This window comes from Atractosteus spatula, chromosome 10 (assembly GCF_055471065.1).
Source record: "Atractosteus spatula isolate fAtrSpa1 chromosome 10, fAtrSpa1.hap1, whole genome shotgun sequence".
Lineage (NCBI taxonomy): Eukaryota > Metazoa > Chordata > Actinopteri > Semionotiformes > Lepisosteidae > Atractosteus > Atractosteus spatula.
Window position 1 is genome coordinate 20,606,969 of NC_142715.1, and position 15,453 is coordinate 20,622,421.

Here is a 15,453-nt window from a genome sequence, read left to right on the forward strand (position 1 = left end):
AGTGTGACAAGCCTTGGAAAAAGTTGTGTGCCCATCTTCAAGCAATCAAATCCTATGATTAAATGATGTTCCAGCAAAAGTGCTCTGTTTTACTAAGTCATTATTTCTATGTCTTGTAGAGAAAAAGGTGTTTCTATCGGTTCAGGTATAGAACACAAACACCCATTGTAAGCAATTGAGCATTCATAATCCTGAATTTTAAACCCACGGAATATTTATACTTTGTATTAGTATTTGTGAATATTAGAGCTTTTAAAAAAATGTTTTAACAAATTGTGTGAGCATTTTCTGTTACATCACTTTATTGTTTTGTGCATTCTGCTGACTTTTGAAAATATATATTTTTATAAAAATATTGTTGTCTTTTGAATGTATTTCTAAATGATTGTTTTTAATATAAATTGCATAAAACACAAACAACACCCATGATAAGAATTTAATAATTGATCATTCATTTTAAACTTTTTTACCGTATTAAATTATGCTAAGATTTTTTAACATACTGTTAGTATATCACTTTTTATCAAGTGTGCTTTAAATCTTTCGCTACACCATTGATATTCAGTTACACCTATTTAAAGGTATGTTGTACAAAAATATTAACCGTTTTATTATTTTTGCACGTTACTAAGATTTCCAACATACTGTACACATGCTGTCTCATTCCTGCGTAGAAACGGCTGTGATCTCAGAAAACCGGAAAATCCTGACATTGTACTTCAACTGACTCTCAGTAAGCGCTCCGGGTGCCACCTAGCTCTCTAACAAGCGTGCTGTAGCGACAGAAATTACACTTTGCCTGCGTTATGCACGAAATGACGAGGCTGCATGCTCCCGTATGGTCTAGCGGTTAGTGTTCTTCAATTTCAGCAGGGTGACCCGGGTAATACTTTATTATTATTTGAAATTTATTTCTTGTATTGCCTGCTGCCTCTTGGTATTTTGCCAGTATCGGACACAGAAAACACAATGAGGACCTTCCCACGTTATATGCGTATCTGTTACTGTGTGAAAGAATTAAGCGCTTTTGATAACAACCATTAATTTCAATGACTACTGACATTTGCTCTGTTTTGAATAGTCAACATACCACACCGTGAAAGACACTAGAATCCTGATCACCACATAATTATAAGACAGCTACCTCTTCAAAGTGACGACAGCAGAACCAATCAGGCGTCGGCGTCTGACTAACTCAATCGGTAGAGCCTGAGACTCTTAATCCCAGCGTTGTGGTTTCCAGCCCCTGTTGGGCACAGTGTATGTCATTTTCTTACACAAGGTTCCGCTCATCTTTAATCACCTTAAGTTACCTAGCACTAAATAGCAATGCATGTATTTGATCCAGCTAAAGATTATCAAGAAGCAAATCTCTTTCCTTGCTTTAGTAGATGAATCAAGGACTCTGCTCTCAATGTATTTTCACCAGACACTAGGGCAGATAAACGCAGTTAATACATGCCACATTATAGTATGAAATTGCTTGAGCAAAACATTGTTCATTATCACAACCATTATTGGTAGCTTAGTTCCTCTTTATTTTTTATACAGTAGTTTCTTTAAAAAAAACATGCCTGTCAGAAGGCCAAAGAAACAAGGTGAACGTGATAACCACCGCGCTACGGAAACGACAGTACATCCTACTCCCAGAGCAGGATTGGAGACTCCACATTCTACAGCTCTCTAGCAATAGAGGAGTTCCGACTAGAGAAATGGGGATAACCTCCTCTTCAGGATGTGGAAATATATTTACCGAGACGAGTCCTTTTTTTGAAGGTCAGCACTCTCTGCCAGTCACTCCTCCCCTCCTCCCGCAATGTATCTCTCTTAACACACCAAAGCGATGACTATTATTACACGTTTTTGCACTCCGCATGCTGTTTTACAGGGCTCTCTTCTGCGCTGAGCTGCTCCTTTGAAATCCAAAAGGCAACAGACGCGCTCCTATACCCGAAGTCGAACCCAGTTCGCCTGGGTGACGGCGGTTTAGAGATTACAAATAATTTAAAAATACATTATAATGCTAATAATATGTAACAAAATGTTTAAAAAAACACGTTAACAAGAGTGCAGACAGTTTTTGAAAAGGAGCTCTGTAAAATTCACAAATACTAAGACAAGGTATGAATACTCCATGGGTTTAAAATTCAGGAATATGAATAATTTCAAATTTGTAATTTGTTTACAATTGGAATTTTTATGGTTCGTATGATTTAGCGACTTTTTTACAATATGTAAAATAAAACAGTACAGCTAAATAAGAAAGCCTTAGAGCCACAGAGGAAAAAAAACTGCGTTTAAAGTTATTTTAAAGACGAGATAATATTGCACCATAAACTCAAATGTTTGTCCTCTTTGTGGCGCTTGCTTTTTGTTGCTTTAGCTAATTTCATGCAGTTTATTTCCGACCCATGACGTAAAGAGCTTGTGTATTTACGACAAAAAGCAGGGCAACAATTTTCATCGGTCTTATTGAAACTGTTAAAAAGTAAATGAGATCCTGTGTCAAAAATCCTGAGGTGACTTTCTTCCTGTCTTGTCATACAGAATGTATCATTAAGGACAATCACATAGGGCTTGATTTTGTTAAATGCAAGTACAGTATTTATTTCCTATCTTGGAACCACTTGTTTTTCAAGAAATTCAAACAATTTGTGAAATATGAAATAGAAATCTTGCTTATCGGTGCAGGAGAAATACTGCCAGTTGGCAAGAAAACGACAGCATTTTTTTTCTTTAACCAAAAACCTGCATAGGGAGATGTAGAACAAAAATCCGATTGAGACGTTTTCATTGGGGAGGAGGGTTGTGAAAGGGCAAAAAAATGTATCTGTTCCGTTACGAACGGCGAAGGTCGCAGGTGATTCACTCCTCTTGACTAGGTGGCGCTAGGAGGTGCAGTGAAGTTTATATCCGGCTGCAGAAACTCCTCTTTCTCAGCTCCGCTTCTCGGTTGTCTTGAAGCCGCATCCGCGCTAAAGAATGACGTCATCATACTGCGCGACACTGCGTGTATTTCACACACGTGTGGGTGACTGAATCTTTTTCTTATCATTATTCATTATTATTTTTTAAAGACTTCAGGTTCTGAATATGTAACGTCTCGTCGGCTGAGTTTATGCTTGAACAGAACAGGATCTGTGAAGAATAAAAATAAAGAAGCTATTCTGTTTAAACTTCGGAAGTGAGCCTTTGTTTCTGACCTACTCTGAAGAAGGATGGCGGAGTGCTTGTTAAATCTGCAAATCCAGCTTGACTCTTTCATGCAGGTTTTGCTCAAATCGATCGTGTATGAAGTTTCAGAAGTTTTCCGAAACAGGATTTCTGACTCTGAGGACGAGTTTCAAGACAAACTCCGCAGCGTCTCCCAGATTCTGGTGAGACGGGCCGTATTTAAAATCACACAGTGTGTGGAGGACAGTGTCGGGAGTGAAATGGCGCAGCTGAAGAAGGAAAACGAGAGCCTGAAGTGGAGATTTCAGCTGTGGGAGAAGGATTCGGGAGCAAGAGGAGATCAGGGACAGACAGATCGTGTTGGACACACGCTTCTCTGTGAAGTCACTGCAGAAATAAAAGAAGAAATGTTGTCAGGTCAGTGTGGTGAACTTGTATGTGTTAAAAACCAGTGTATATAACTGACTCACTGGTGAGATTTTTTAAATAACAAACTTTATTTTAAAGAAAACATCTCACAATAGTGAACATTCTCATTCTCATTAACAGTACGCATTCTAACAAAGTATCTAACAAAGTAACAAAGTATCAAACTGTCATCAAATAAACTTTCCGAAAGAGGTGAGAGTATAGTGGAGAGATGCAGAGTGACGTGGGAAAGACTTGTGTGATGTAGCAACGGGATTCTTTATTGGAAACTGAACTGTTTTGTCCGGTTACGATGCTGAAAACACCTCGTTCACATTCAACAATTGTTCCACTGAATCAATTTGTAATCCAACGTCATTAGGAAACACCATTTATAAATATTGTATTCACGTTGTATCGGACTAGATTGTTTTTATTTAAACAAATGATTTTGTAAATAAACATTATTTTGATTGGTTTAGATATTACCGTCCTCCAGGGTCTGTGTCTGTATTAACTCCTCTGGAATATTAATCCGGTGTGTCTGTATTAGCCTCTCTCTCTCTCTAAGTGCATTGTTTATGTACTGTGCAGTAAGTGTGTGTGAATCAACCCCTCTATCTCTCAGTGCAGTTAATTTACTGTAGTGTCCAGTCAGTGTCAGTATTAACCCCTCTCTCTCAGTGAAGTGTTAATGTACTGTAGTGTCCAGAAAGTGTCCGTATTAACCTCTCACTTAGTGCAGTGTTTATGTGCTGTAGTTTCCAGTCAGTGTGTCTGTATTCACCCCTCTCTCTCATTGCAGTGTTTATATGCTGTAGTGTCCAGTCAATGTGTCTGTGTTCACCCCTCTCTCAGTGCAGTGTTAATGCATTGTAGTGTTAAGTCTGTATGTATGTATTAACCTGCCTCTCTCTGTGCAGTTTTAAACTACTGTAATGTGTGGTCAGTGTGTCTGTATTAATTCCTCTCTTTCTCAATGCAGTGTTAATGTACTGTAGTGTCCAGTCAGTGTGTTTGTATTTATCCCTCTATCTCTCTCAGTACAATGTTAATGTACTGTAGTGTCCAGTCAGTCTGTCTGCATTTACCCCCCTCTCTCTGAGCACTGTTAATGTACGGTCTGTATAAATGCCTCTGTCTCAGTGTAGTGTTAATGTACTGTAGTGTCCAGTCAGCATGTCTGTATAAACCCCTTTCAGTGCAGTGCAGTGCTAATATGCTGCAGTGTCCAGTCAGTATGTATCTATTAACACCTCTCTGTCAGTGCAGTGTTAATGTACTGTTATGTCCAATCATTGTCTGTATTTACCTCTCTCTCTCAGTGCATTGTTAATGTGCTGTAGTGTCCAGTCAGTGTCTGTATTAACCCCTCTCTCTCAGTATAATGTTAATGCACTGTAGTGTCCAGTTATTCAGTGTGTCTGTATTAACCCCTTTCTCTCTCAGTGCAGTGTTAATGTACTGTAGTGTCCAGTCAATGTGTCTGTATTAACCCCTCTCTCTCTCAGTGCACTGTTAAAGTAAATGTAACGTGATTGTGATATTATTACAGTAGACTTACTTTTTACATAGGAACAAGTAATAGGTTTATTCCATGCTGAAAAAAAGAAGAAAGAGAACACAACGTTTCGGCCGTGGAGCCTTCTTCAGGTGTCAGGTGTCAGGTGTTACTTTTTACATGGTAGTTAGGGTTTTGACAAAGCTAAATCAGAACACCCCCTTATTCCGCTATGTTTAAACAACCCAAATTGATTGTCAGTGTACTAGTACGCATGTGTGTAGTTTAAAGCTTTTTAGATCACATGGCCTCAGCTATCACTACTTTGCTGATGATACTCAAATATACATCCATACCAAACCTGACACTGATGTGTCTGTCTCTATTCTATTTAGTTGCATCTCCCATATAAAATCTTGGATGACTCAAAATGTCCTTCATCTTAACTGTGACAAGACTGAAGTCATGCTTATTGGCACCACCCATCAACTTTGTAAAACCAATGCTGTAACTCTATCTGTAGATAATCTTATACTTGAGCTTCAGTCTATATTGAAAAACTTAGGGATGCTATTTGACGTTTGACCCATATGTGCAGCAAAAATATTGCTCCACTACGCCCTATGTTATCACTAACTGTGGCTGAAAAGTGTTGTCTAATCTTGAATTGACTACTGTAATGCTGTACTCTCTGGGGATTCTAAATCCACATTGAACAAACTCCAGTATGTCCATAATTCGGCAGCCAGAATCCTGACCAGGTCTAGAAGAAGTGTTCACATTATTCCTATCCTGGAGTCCTTGCACTGGCTTCCTGTCAAGTTGCATGTCGACTTAACAATCCTCCTGCTCACCTATAAGGCTCTCCATGGCTTGGCACCTCAGTACCTGTCTGGTTTATCACCCTACTCCCCACGTCACAACCTTCACTCTTCTAATTGTGTTCTCCTATCTGTCCCCCAGTCCGTCTATAATCAATGAGTGACATGGCCTTCTCCTGTTAGCTCTGGAACTCTCTCCCCAAGGATATCAGAGAGTCACCTTCTCTAAACTCCTTCAAATCCAGATTCAAAACCTTCTTCTTTAGAAGACCCTTCATTGAACTGTTCTTTACCCCTCTGCTCCTACTGTATTTAGTACCACCATCTACTGTCTCCTCTAACTGTGTGTTCTCATCGTGCTTATTTTGTGTATTTTTTGTTGTTGGCATTCTGTAAAATGCTTTGAGAAGCCACCTTTAAAGGTGCTATATAAAATAACGTTTTTTATTATTATTATAAAGATTTTATCTTGTTCTGTGTTTACAGGCTCAGAGGCCAGTGCTCTCTCTGAGGCTGGGGAAAGGGCTCCTCTTGAACAGAAGCATAGTGCGGAGGAGTGGGGCTCCAGTCTGATGCAGGAGACAGAGCTCGTTGCTCCAGAAGGGAAAAAGACTCTCAGTGAGCAGCACACAGAGAGCAGACAGATTGTTGAGGTTCTGGACTCTGTGCCCATGATGAAGATGGAGTCTGAGAGTGGGACACCTGGACTCTTAGTATGTGATGAGTTTACAGAGAAGATGAATAATCTGTACTCAAACAATATTACGCAAGTTTGTAATGAACTAGGCTGTTTCTCTGTACAAGAGCACAAAGAAGAACTGGGTGAGTTTAATCTTACAGAGCAGGACATGGATCCCCAGTTGATTGACCCTGCAGAGCAGCAGACTGATGTACCTGGTGAAGAGAACAATACTGAGTCACAGCACACTGAGAAGAGTCAGTACAGGGAGGAGCAACAGCAGCTCCTACAGGGCTTGATAATAATTAGGCCTTGTTCTGTTCAAGTGGAGAGACTGTCATTGCAGAGTCTCAAACAACCATATGATCCCTTAGTATCTGATGACTTTACACACAGGTTTAATGATCTGGTTACTGAGAAAATTGTTGAAAGTTTTAATGAACTGGAGAGTATGTCTGTTCTTCGGCAAAGAGAGGAACAACTGAATGAACTGGATGGTTTTAGTCTCAGAGAGCTGGAGAAGGAGCCCCAGATGATTCACACTGCTGAGCAGCACACTGAGGGACAAGGTGGAGAAAACAAATCTCAGTTTCAGCACACAGAGCAAGATCATTCCATGGAGCATTTTCAGAATAAGAGACCACAGCACGATCAAAGGATGAGGAAGAATCACTCAAGGCCTTGCTCAGATGGAGTGGACAAACTGCCATTATGGCACAGGGAGGAGCAGCGTTTCTGTCAGTCTAGCATTTCAAAACCCTACCAGCACCTTCACACAGGAGAGAGACCTTTCAGCTGCAGTCAGTGTGGGAAGAGTTTTAGTCGGTCACGTAACTTAATAAACCACCAGCGCATTCACACGGGAGAGAGACCGTTCAGCTGCAGTCAGTGTGTGAAGAGTTTTAGTCACTTGCACAACTTAAAACGACATCAGCGCATTCACACAGGAGAGAGACCTTTCAGCTGCAGTCAGTGTGGGAAGAGTTTTAGTCGGTCAAGTAACTTAATAGCCCACCAGCGCATTCACACAGGAGAGAGACCATTCAGCTGCAGTCAGTGTGGGAAGAGTTTTATTCGGTCAGGTGACTTAAAAACCCACCAGCGCATTCACACAGGAGAGAGACCATTCAGCTGCAGTCAGTGTGGGAAGAGTTTTAGTCGGTCAAGTAGCTTAATAGCCCACCAGCGCATTCACACAGGAGAGAGACCATTCAGCTGCAGTCAGTGTGGGAAGAGTTTTATTCGGTCAGGTCAGTTAAAAACCCACCAGCGCATTCACACAGGAGAGAGACCATTCAGCTGAAGTCAGCGAGGGAAGAGTTTTAGTCAGATAAGCCACTTGCAATCTCACCAGCACATTCACATAGGAGAGTAACCATTCAGGTGCAGTCAGTGTGGGAAGAGTTTTATTCAATCACATGACTTAAAAATGCACCAGCGCATTCACACAGGAGAGAGACCATTCCGCTGCAGTTAAGAGTGGGTTTTTTTTCCAGTCGGGTGACTTAAAAACACCAATCTAGTCACCAGGTCAGTTATCAGCCAAGTAAACTAAAATGTCTTTCAGTGCAAGTAGGCATGTGACATCCGAAGAAGGCTCCACAGCCGAAACATTTATTTTCTTCTCTTTTCAGCATGGAACAAACCTTTACTTTACTAAAATATCTATTAGTCACAGTCACTTTGTACTCACCCACTTTTGAGTTCATCTGGTCAATTAAATTATGACTATACTCTTATTTACGATTGACTAAAATAGAAATAGCTCTTGTCACAGAGTTTAATTTATGTGTATAATAAAATGTTTTTAGTGTTATTCAATTTTAAAATGAATGAGGTCTAAATTGAATAAATTTCATTGTCAATTGAATTGAATTCCTTATAGTCTTGGAATGTTAATTTTAGTCCTGTTTAATTTTCCAATTAAGACTGTTCTCATTGGATAAGCTTGTAATTGTGTTACAGCTTTTAACTTACCATGTTATACACAGAATGTGTATAAAACAGATTAAGATCCTTAACTGTCACTCTTAAGGAAAAAAAGTCACACATCTGATTAAATTCTACAAACAAAAGCTCAAAGTCTTTGTTGCACAATCTAAAGTGTATTTTCCCCAGAGAGGATATATATCAAATACAAGAAATATTTATACAATAAAGGGTAAATAATAAAGAACAAGATATCGTATGAATTAGCAATAATTCTATAATAGTCATTTTTTTCAATGCAACTATTGTTTTAACAAGACAAGCAATATATACAGTGCCTTCAGAAAGTATTCATGCCCCATTGTTTATAATGTTAAAATGAAATTAAATATTTATAGTTCTGAAGTCATCTTTTAAATAAAAATGGAAAATTACTTAATTGATAAGTATTCATTCCCTTTGTTTTAACAACCTAATTTGGGTCAATTATCTTGAGAGGTCACACTAAATTATGTTAACAAGGTACACCTGTGTTCCTTTCAAGTTCACCGGTGTTCACTTGCTCGATAAATTAATAATATCACTGACTGTGAGGTCTCACAACTAAAACAGCAGATCAGATCAGTCCTGCTGTCATGAGGACCAAGGAGCTGCCTGTGGAGCTTTGAGATAAAGTTGTTAGGAGGAGAAAAGCTGGAGAAGGTTATAAAAAGATTGGCAAAGCTTTGAATCTTCCTTGGAGCCCCGTGAAGTCCATTGTAACTGAAGTGGGACGTGTATATATCTCACTTATCCAGCATCACAGTATCACCACTTAAGCACACTGTGAGAGGTGTTGATGGGGTCTGTTAATCTAGCCTCAAACAAAAGTTAAACTAAGATGCCATAAAGCTGACCTGCTTTAGCAGCCCCAGTGGCTTAATGCTACATAATAAAAAACAGGAACAACACCCACAAACAGGATAAACCAGACCAATGTCTGCTGCATATCAAAGGACAGAACCTAAAGCAAGACAGAGTAGGACAAGAAGTAATTACATATCAAAGAACAGGACAAGCACTCAGGTGGTGAAACAAACTTTCTTCTGACTGTATATAAGAACTGGGAAACCCTTGCGGTTTGTCTGTTCTGTGGGGCAGACCCAGCACGCATTGTCAGACTTATTGAGCTCAATAAAACTGAATCTGCACAAGACCGTGTCCTGCTCCTCTGATGAAGAATTTCCCACAACAGTTGGCGTAGTCGACAGGATTCTCCAAGTCTTCGGTAATTCCCAGACAGCACACAGGGTGAGTATATTTTTTATGTTACCACACAATTAGGTTACCGAAAAGGAAGGACCGGAAACATACAGAGAATATAAAGAATCATTAATAGGGAAAAGAGTAAGGACACGCCTCTGAGATTCAGGGTAAAAATCCCTTAACCGAGACAAGACACAATTCCTCTGAGCTTGGTTTTGAAACCAAGACAAGATGTGGTTCCTCTGAGCGGGTCTCTAAACCAGGGAGCTTTCCCCCTGGGGTGAAGCAAAGTCCCTAAACGGAACAAGGTGAGCTAAGCGACGATATTGTGCCAGCAAGATTCCCTCTGAGTTCAGACAGGCACCCCTAAGGAAGCTAAGGTTAATAATATTATTAAGATTATATTATTAACAATATAAGTATAGACCAGTTGTGCTAGCAGGTTAATCACCAGTGACTGCTGAACTGAGTGTTAAGTGAGGAGTTGGCCCTGTACGCTAACACCAGACTCATATTCACTGACTGCTTCACAAGGGTACTTGTAAGTGATAAATCTGGAGATGGTATCTAGTCCAGATAAAAAATCTCAGGGTCGTGGGTTGGAGCTTGACCTTGGGCAAGGTGTATTTTCTGAGTGAAAGAAAGCTCCCCTTCATCCTTGACCAATTTACATTTTATTGGTACCTACCACAAATCGATAATCAAGGTCCATCTGAACATTACCTAAAAGCAAATGTCTTTCCGTGTTTGAGTATCTAAATTACGGAAGCCAATGCTGCCATCAAGGAAAAAAATCCTGAGTTATGTAGTTTTGAGACTCTAAATATCGGACATTCAGTTTGAAGTGGTACAATGGATTCCAGGGCACATTAGTTCTTTATTCAGGATATATATGAGTGTGCTAATGGTTAAAACTGTGTTTACATGAGGTACAAACGGTAACCTTTTCATTCCGAGAAGAAAGTCAGTCTGTGTGTATTTCTCAGCATGCGCAGTGTCAGGAACACTAAACCCACAGTGACAGCAAACTTATCGATAGCCTGTAGGTACTGCCATTGCAAATGTAACAGGTTGTTCATACACACATATGATATCATTTCTATCTCGTAATTAGGAGATAATTTGGTATTTCTTAATTAAGAGAACTCTTAATTAGAAACTCCTTGGTGGCAACAATACGCTTCCACAATAAATCATAGACTCTTCTTTCAAAATAGCTGCACCAGGCACTTGGACACAGATAAACACAGGGATTTAAAATTCAGGAATATGAATGGTCAATTGCTTACAGTTGGGTTTTTTATGTTTCGTATTTAGCGATTTGTGTATCAATCTTTTAACAATTCATTAAAATGCTAACAATATGTAAAATAAAAACAACAGCACCGATAAATGCTGGGGAGACGGGTAGTTTTTTGTTTTTTTTTACAATCAGATTCCAATCTCTAATGCTGTGTGTGAGAGCTTGTAATGTAACTTTCCTTTTCTCACATTTTCTGACAACTATTCCAAAGGGGCACCCTGTCAACTCCTAATACTTTTTAAAAAGTCTGCCTGCATGTTTGATTTTGTCGTTTTATTTAGAAAAAGTTCAATATTGATCATAACTAAAGAAAATTAGGATCAGGAATAAAAAAAGGGGCTAAAGATATGAGTCGCTCTTGAATCAGAGCTGGGTGACACGGGCTTCTGTTCTGATATAGTTGTACGAGAAGCAGGAGGAATCACTTCTCTCCTATGGAGCATGAGCTGAATCAGGAGGGAGACATTTCCTATACTCGTGCATATGTCAACGTTGTACCTACATCGTAAAACTAAAACTAAATTAAAAACTAACATTAAGTTGTCAGAGACATTCATTTATATACGAACAAGAGACAAAGTAATAATTCTACATTAACTTGTCCTACACTGATCAGACTAATTGAAATGTATGGATGCCCGTTTCCGCCAGGGAGTAAAAAAAAACGCGCTATGGTATCTCAGGATTCCGACTTAGTAACTCAGAATTCCAACTTTATATCTCAGAATTGCAAATTAAAAACTCAGAATTGCGACTTTATATCTCGTAATTTTGACTTTATATCTCACATTCGCGATTTCGAAATAGCCCATATTTCATTGTCTGTCCTTTCGTTATTGTAACGGATTCGGGTTCTAAGGGCTTGTGCCCTCACCACTCCCACCCTAGTTCGTGCCTCACTGCATTGCCTCGAACCCAGGTCTTGCCAGCTGAGCTTAAGAACACTTAGAACACGGCCAGCATCCCTGTTATGCGCAGGGGAGGGCGGTGCCATCACCACACTGCAACCAGATCGTACAAATTGTATGTTGCAAAGGAACAAGTAATAGGTTTATTCAATGCTGAAAAAAAGAAAGAAAACACAACGATCATAGGATCTATAGGCCTGAAGACTTGATAAAAATCAAATTAATTACACTAATTGTTATGGAATCCCATTTCTGCCGTGAGGCTTCCATAGTACCCGGATGGAATAGCGGCTTTTAAAAAAAATATTTAAACACCAAAAATACAAAAACGGACACAGAATATGAAATAAGATACAGAAGCGGCGAGGGCACAAGCCCTAGAACCTGAATTCATTACAATAACAAAAGAACAGACAATGAAATATGGGCTATTTCGAAGTCGCAAATGTGAGATATAAAGTCAGAATTCTGAGTGTTTAAGTCGCAATTACGAGATATAAATTCGGAATTCTAAGTTTCTAAGTCGCAATTCTGAGATACCATAGTTTTTTTTTTTACTCCCTGGTGGAAACGGGCTTCCATAGGTTCTCAGTGCTGCGAAGCAAAAGCAATCTGAAAAATCAGACAAATTATTATCAGATCATGTCAAAAGCTGATCAGTATTTCTTTACTGGGAAGCAAAGAAATGCTTGTATTACACATTTTAATATGACATGCAAAAATGAAAAATAGTAAAATTATTTTAATTGCGTTACATGTTGATAGAACAGCCCCCTCGATAAAGGAAAGTGTGGACGGATGTGTCACATTTTCCGTACTCTATCTGACAGCGAGTTTAACACACTGTCCTCGGAAATTAGAAACGAACAATAAATTAATCTGAGCCAAATCTACTTGTGTGGGTGATTTTATTCTGTCTAAATTGCGTGGAACTCCTCCACTGAGGTCAGATACACACGGTGTTCAGGCGGCTTCACGGAGACCTGCCTCATACTGGAAGCAGGTTCTAATTAGACGCTGAGAACAATCCGGGTCTCTGTGTGTAATTGATTGTGTTGATTGAGCGGTAGTGTGACCAGGTTTATGGTAGCAGGTCCTGCCAGTGTAAAAACCTAGTCACCGCTTTCATACTTTATGCTCTCTTGCTTCAACACAGTTTGGTGGTTTACTTGTCTTACTCCTGTAGCAGTTTGCCGGGACGTCAATTTGGCGATGCGCTCATTTTCTTTGTGCTGTGCCCGCACTGATCTCTGCCGGGCCGGCTGGCTGGGACTCTCGGGAATTAGCGCTCCAGGCCAACTTCCCGGCTCTCGAAGACGCAGCCCAGTCGGAGGACTTGAGCCTGGCAGATGCGCCCTCCGAAGACCTGTCTGCAAGCGAGAACAACTCGCAGTCCTCGGCTCCCGACCACCGCTGCCTTCCCGTGTCCAGAGACGCGCACTCGCCTTCTTCAACAAGGAGAAGATGAACCCCGAAGCCGGCAGCCGGCCCTTACCCGCCTACGTCAAGAGCGTCCTGTTCCCTCCCCAGCGAGGGCGGCAGCCGGCTCACCAGGCCATCGGGGGCACCCGAGGAGTGGCTGTGTGGTGCGACTCCAGCAGGATGTACGTGAGGGTCAGTGGGAGTGATAATGAGCTCAATCCAGCTCCCAACAGAATCCATTCTGGTTTGTTTACTGTCAGACTATGCGTCTAAGGCTCTTTGGATTCCAACGTGAACAAAAGAACAAAAACAACTGCTCACATCGTGTGATTTCTACTAGAGGAAGGGAAGATATCACCTTAGAAAAAATCAGAACTTAATATTTGGATCTGGAGCCCCAAACTTATCAAATTATTAAAATATCAGATTGTGTTTCTGTAACATTTCGTGCACAATACGCCATATTTAACAAGAAAACAACAGTCACAACGAGGCCTTTACACGCAGCCTGGGGTATTTTCCCCTTTTATATTTTTGCCACTTCATATCGAACCTGTTATTTTCCCAAAATTGAACAGTAGCTTGTACTTAAAAAAATGTACAATTCACCGCTGCTATAAACAGATGTGTGCCTTGTTTGCCTTTGTAAGCATTTGTTTATAAAATAAGTTCACAATACGTTAAAAACACAAAAAGCACAAACTTAATAATACAACGATACAAAATCAAAACCAAATCATAAAGCCAATTAAGTACCTATCCTTTGAAAACAGAGAACACCTTTATATACAATAAAAATGTGACATTTGTATCTACTTTTGAATTACTATACAAAGTAGACAGAATAGTCCCTGAATTCAAAGATCAGATCATGGCCAAAACAAGACAATCAGACATGAGCTGAATTCGGACCAAGAGCCTCTGCTTCGTCGTTTATTGAGCTTTTGATCAAAGTCTGTGTGAAAAAGATTGGCTATTTTAACTCTTTGATTGAAGTACACAAAAAGCACCTTCCTTCGAGCCGGAGTCAAACCAACGACCTAAGGATTCCCCCATTTCCACTGCAGTCCTCCGCTCTACCATCTGAGCTATTGAAGGGATAGCAGGTATTGCTTTCTGGATCTCAATGATCTTGAAGACACGCCCATGTAGAGCAGCATGTGATGATTTGTACTATAAAAGACCAAGTGCTCAAAGTGACATTTACCGTTTACAGTTTTCATCTCAGGCGCACTTTTAGAAAGCAAAGATGGAGCAGTTGTGTTGAATCATTCTGCAGTAGCTGTGAGTAGAGTGGTGCAGCGGAAGTGTGCATTTTTACGCACGATTGATAATTAAACTGTTTTTTTCCTCTCGTGTGTGTGATTTCTTGATGTCACACTTGCGGTACTCTTTAATCTTTACCAATAGCAGATGCCCAAATGTATCTTTGGTTGTTCTGAGATCCTTGATAGTTTCCTCAAATCCTTCAAATGAACATCCATATCAAAGCAATTATGTTTATATATATTACAATTAAGGTACATATTAAAAATATAAATGCACATTTGTATAATGCTCATTTAATAAGTATTGTCAAGGATTGTCAAGTTCTCCAACAAATCTGTGTTCTTATTTTAAAATATTTTTGCTAAGCATACAATGGGTGTATAAATGAATTCTCCGGAGTGCCAATTGAAGATACAATTCCACACGTGAAAATGGTTTTCTTGGACATTGACTTAAGTACTTAATCGTTTACTTGTTGTAGTTCCACACGAGTAAACCACGCACATTTCCAACAAAGTTCAAGAGGGTTAAGGTTTTGCGTAGAAATCCCATCAATTTTTTGCGGAGATAATCTGAAGCACATTCCTGAGTGTGCTTGAACCACCAGCCCTTTGTTTAACAGCTGCACAGAGACACACTCCCATTGCTTTTCACCATTCATATGTTTGTAGTTAAAATAAAATACTGGCATTTTCCTTCCAGCAGGCAGTATTTCTTCTGCACTGACCAAGTGTAACCAAGAACTTCATTTCATCTTTCGCAGGCTGTAATCTACAGAAAAGGAAGTGAATACT

General features: G+C 39.8%; 1 protein-coding gene across 1 annotated transcript; it reads left to right on the top strand.

Annotated features, from left to right (window-relative positions):
• The first annotated feature begins 2,982 nt into the window (after nucleotides 1-2,982).
• Nucleotides 2,983-8,458, top strand: LOC148825739 (uncharacterized). Its single transcript, XM_088926208.1, has 2 exons — nucleotides 2,983-3,591; nucleotides 6,391-8,458. The coding sequence occupies exons 1-2, from the start codon at nucleotides 3,219-3,221 to the stop codon at nucleotides 7,884-7,886; spliced, it is 1,869 nt and encodes a 622-aa protein (XP_088782334.1). The 5' UTR covers nucleotides 2,983-3,218; the 3' UTR covers nucleotides 7,887-8,458.
• Nucleotides 8,459-15,453: the final 6,995 nt, after the last annotated feature.

Coding starts and splice junctions, on each gene's coding strand:
- LOC148825739 (XM_088926208.1), top strand. CDS start 3,219: ATGGCGGAGTGCTTGTTAAATCTGCAAATCCAGCTTGACTCTTTCATG. Junction 3,592..6,390: donor AAAAGAAGAAATGTTGTCAG/GTCAGTGTGGTG, acceptor CTGTGTTTACAG/GCTCAGAGGCCAGTGCTCTC.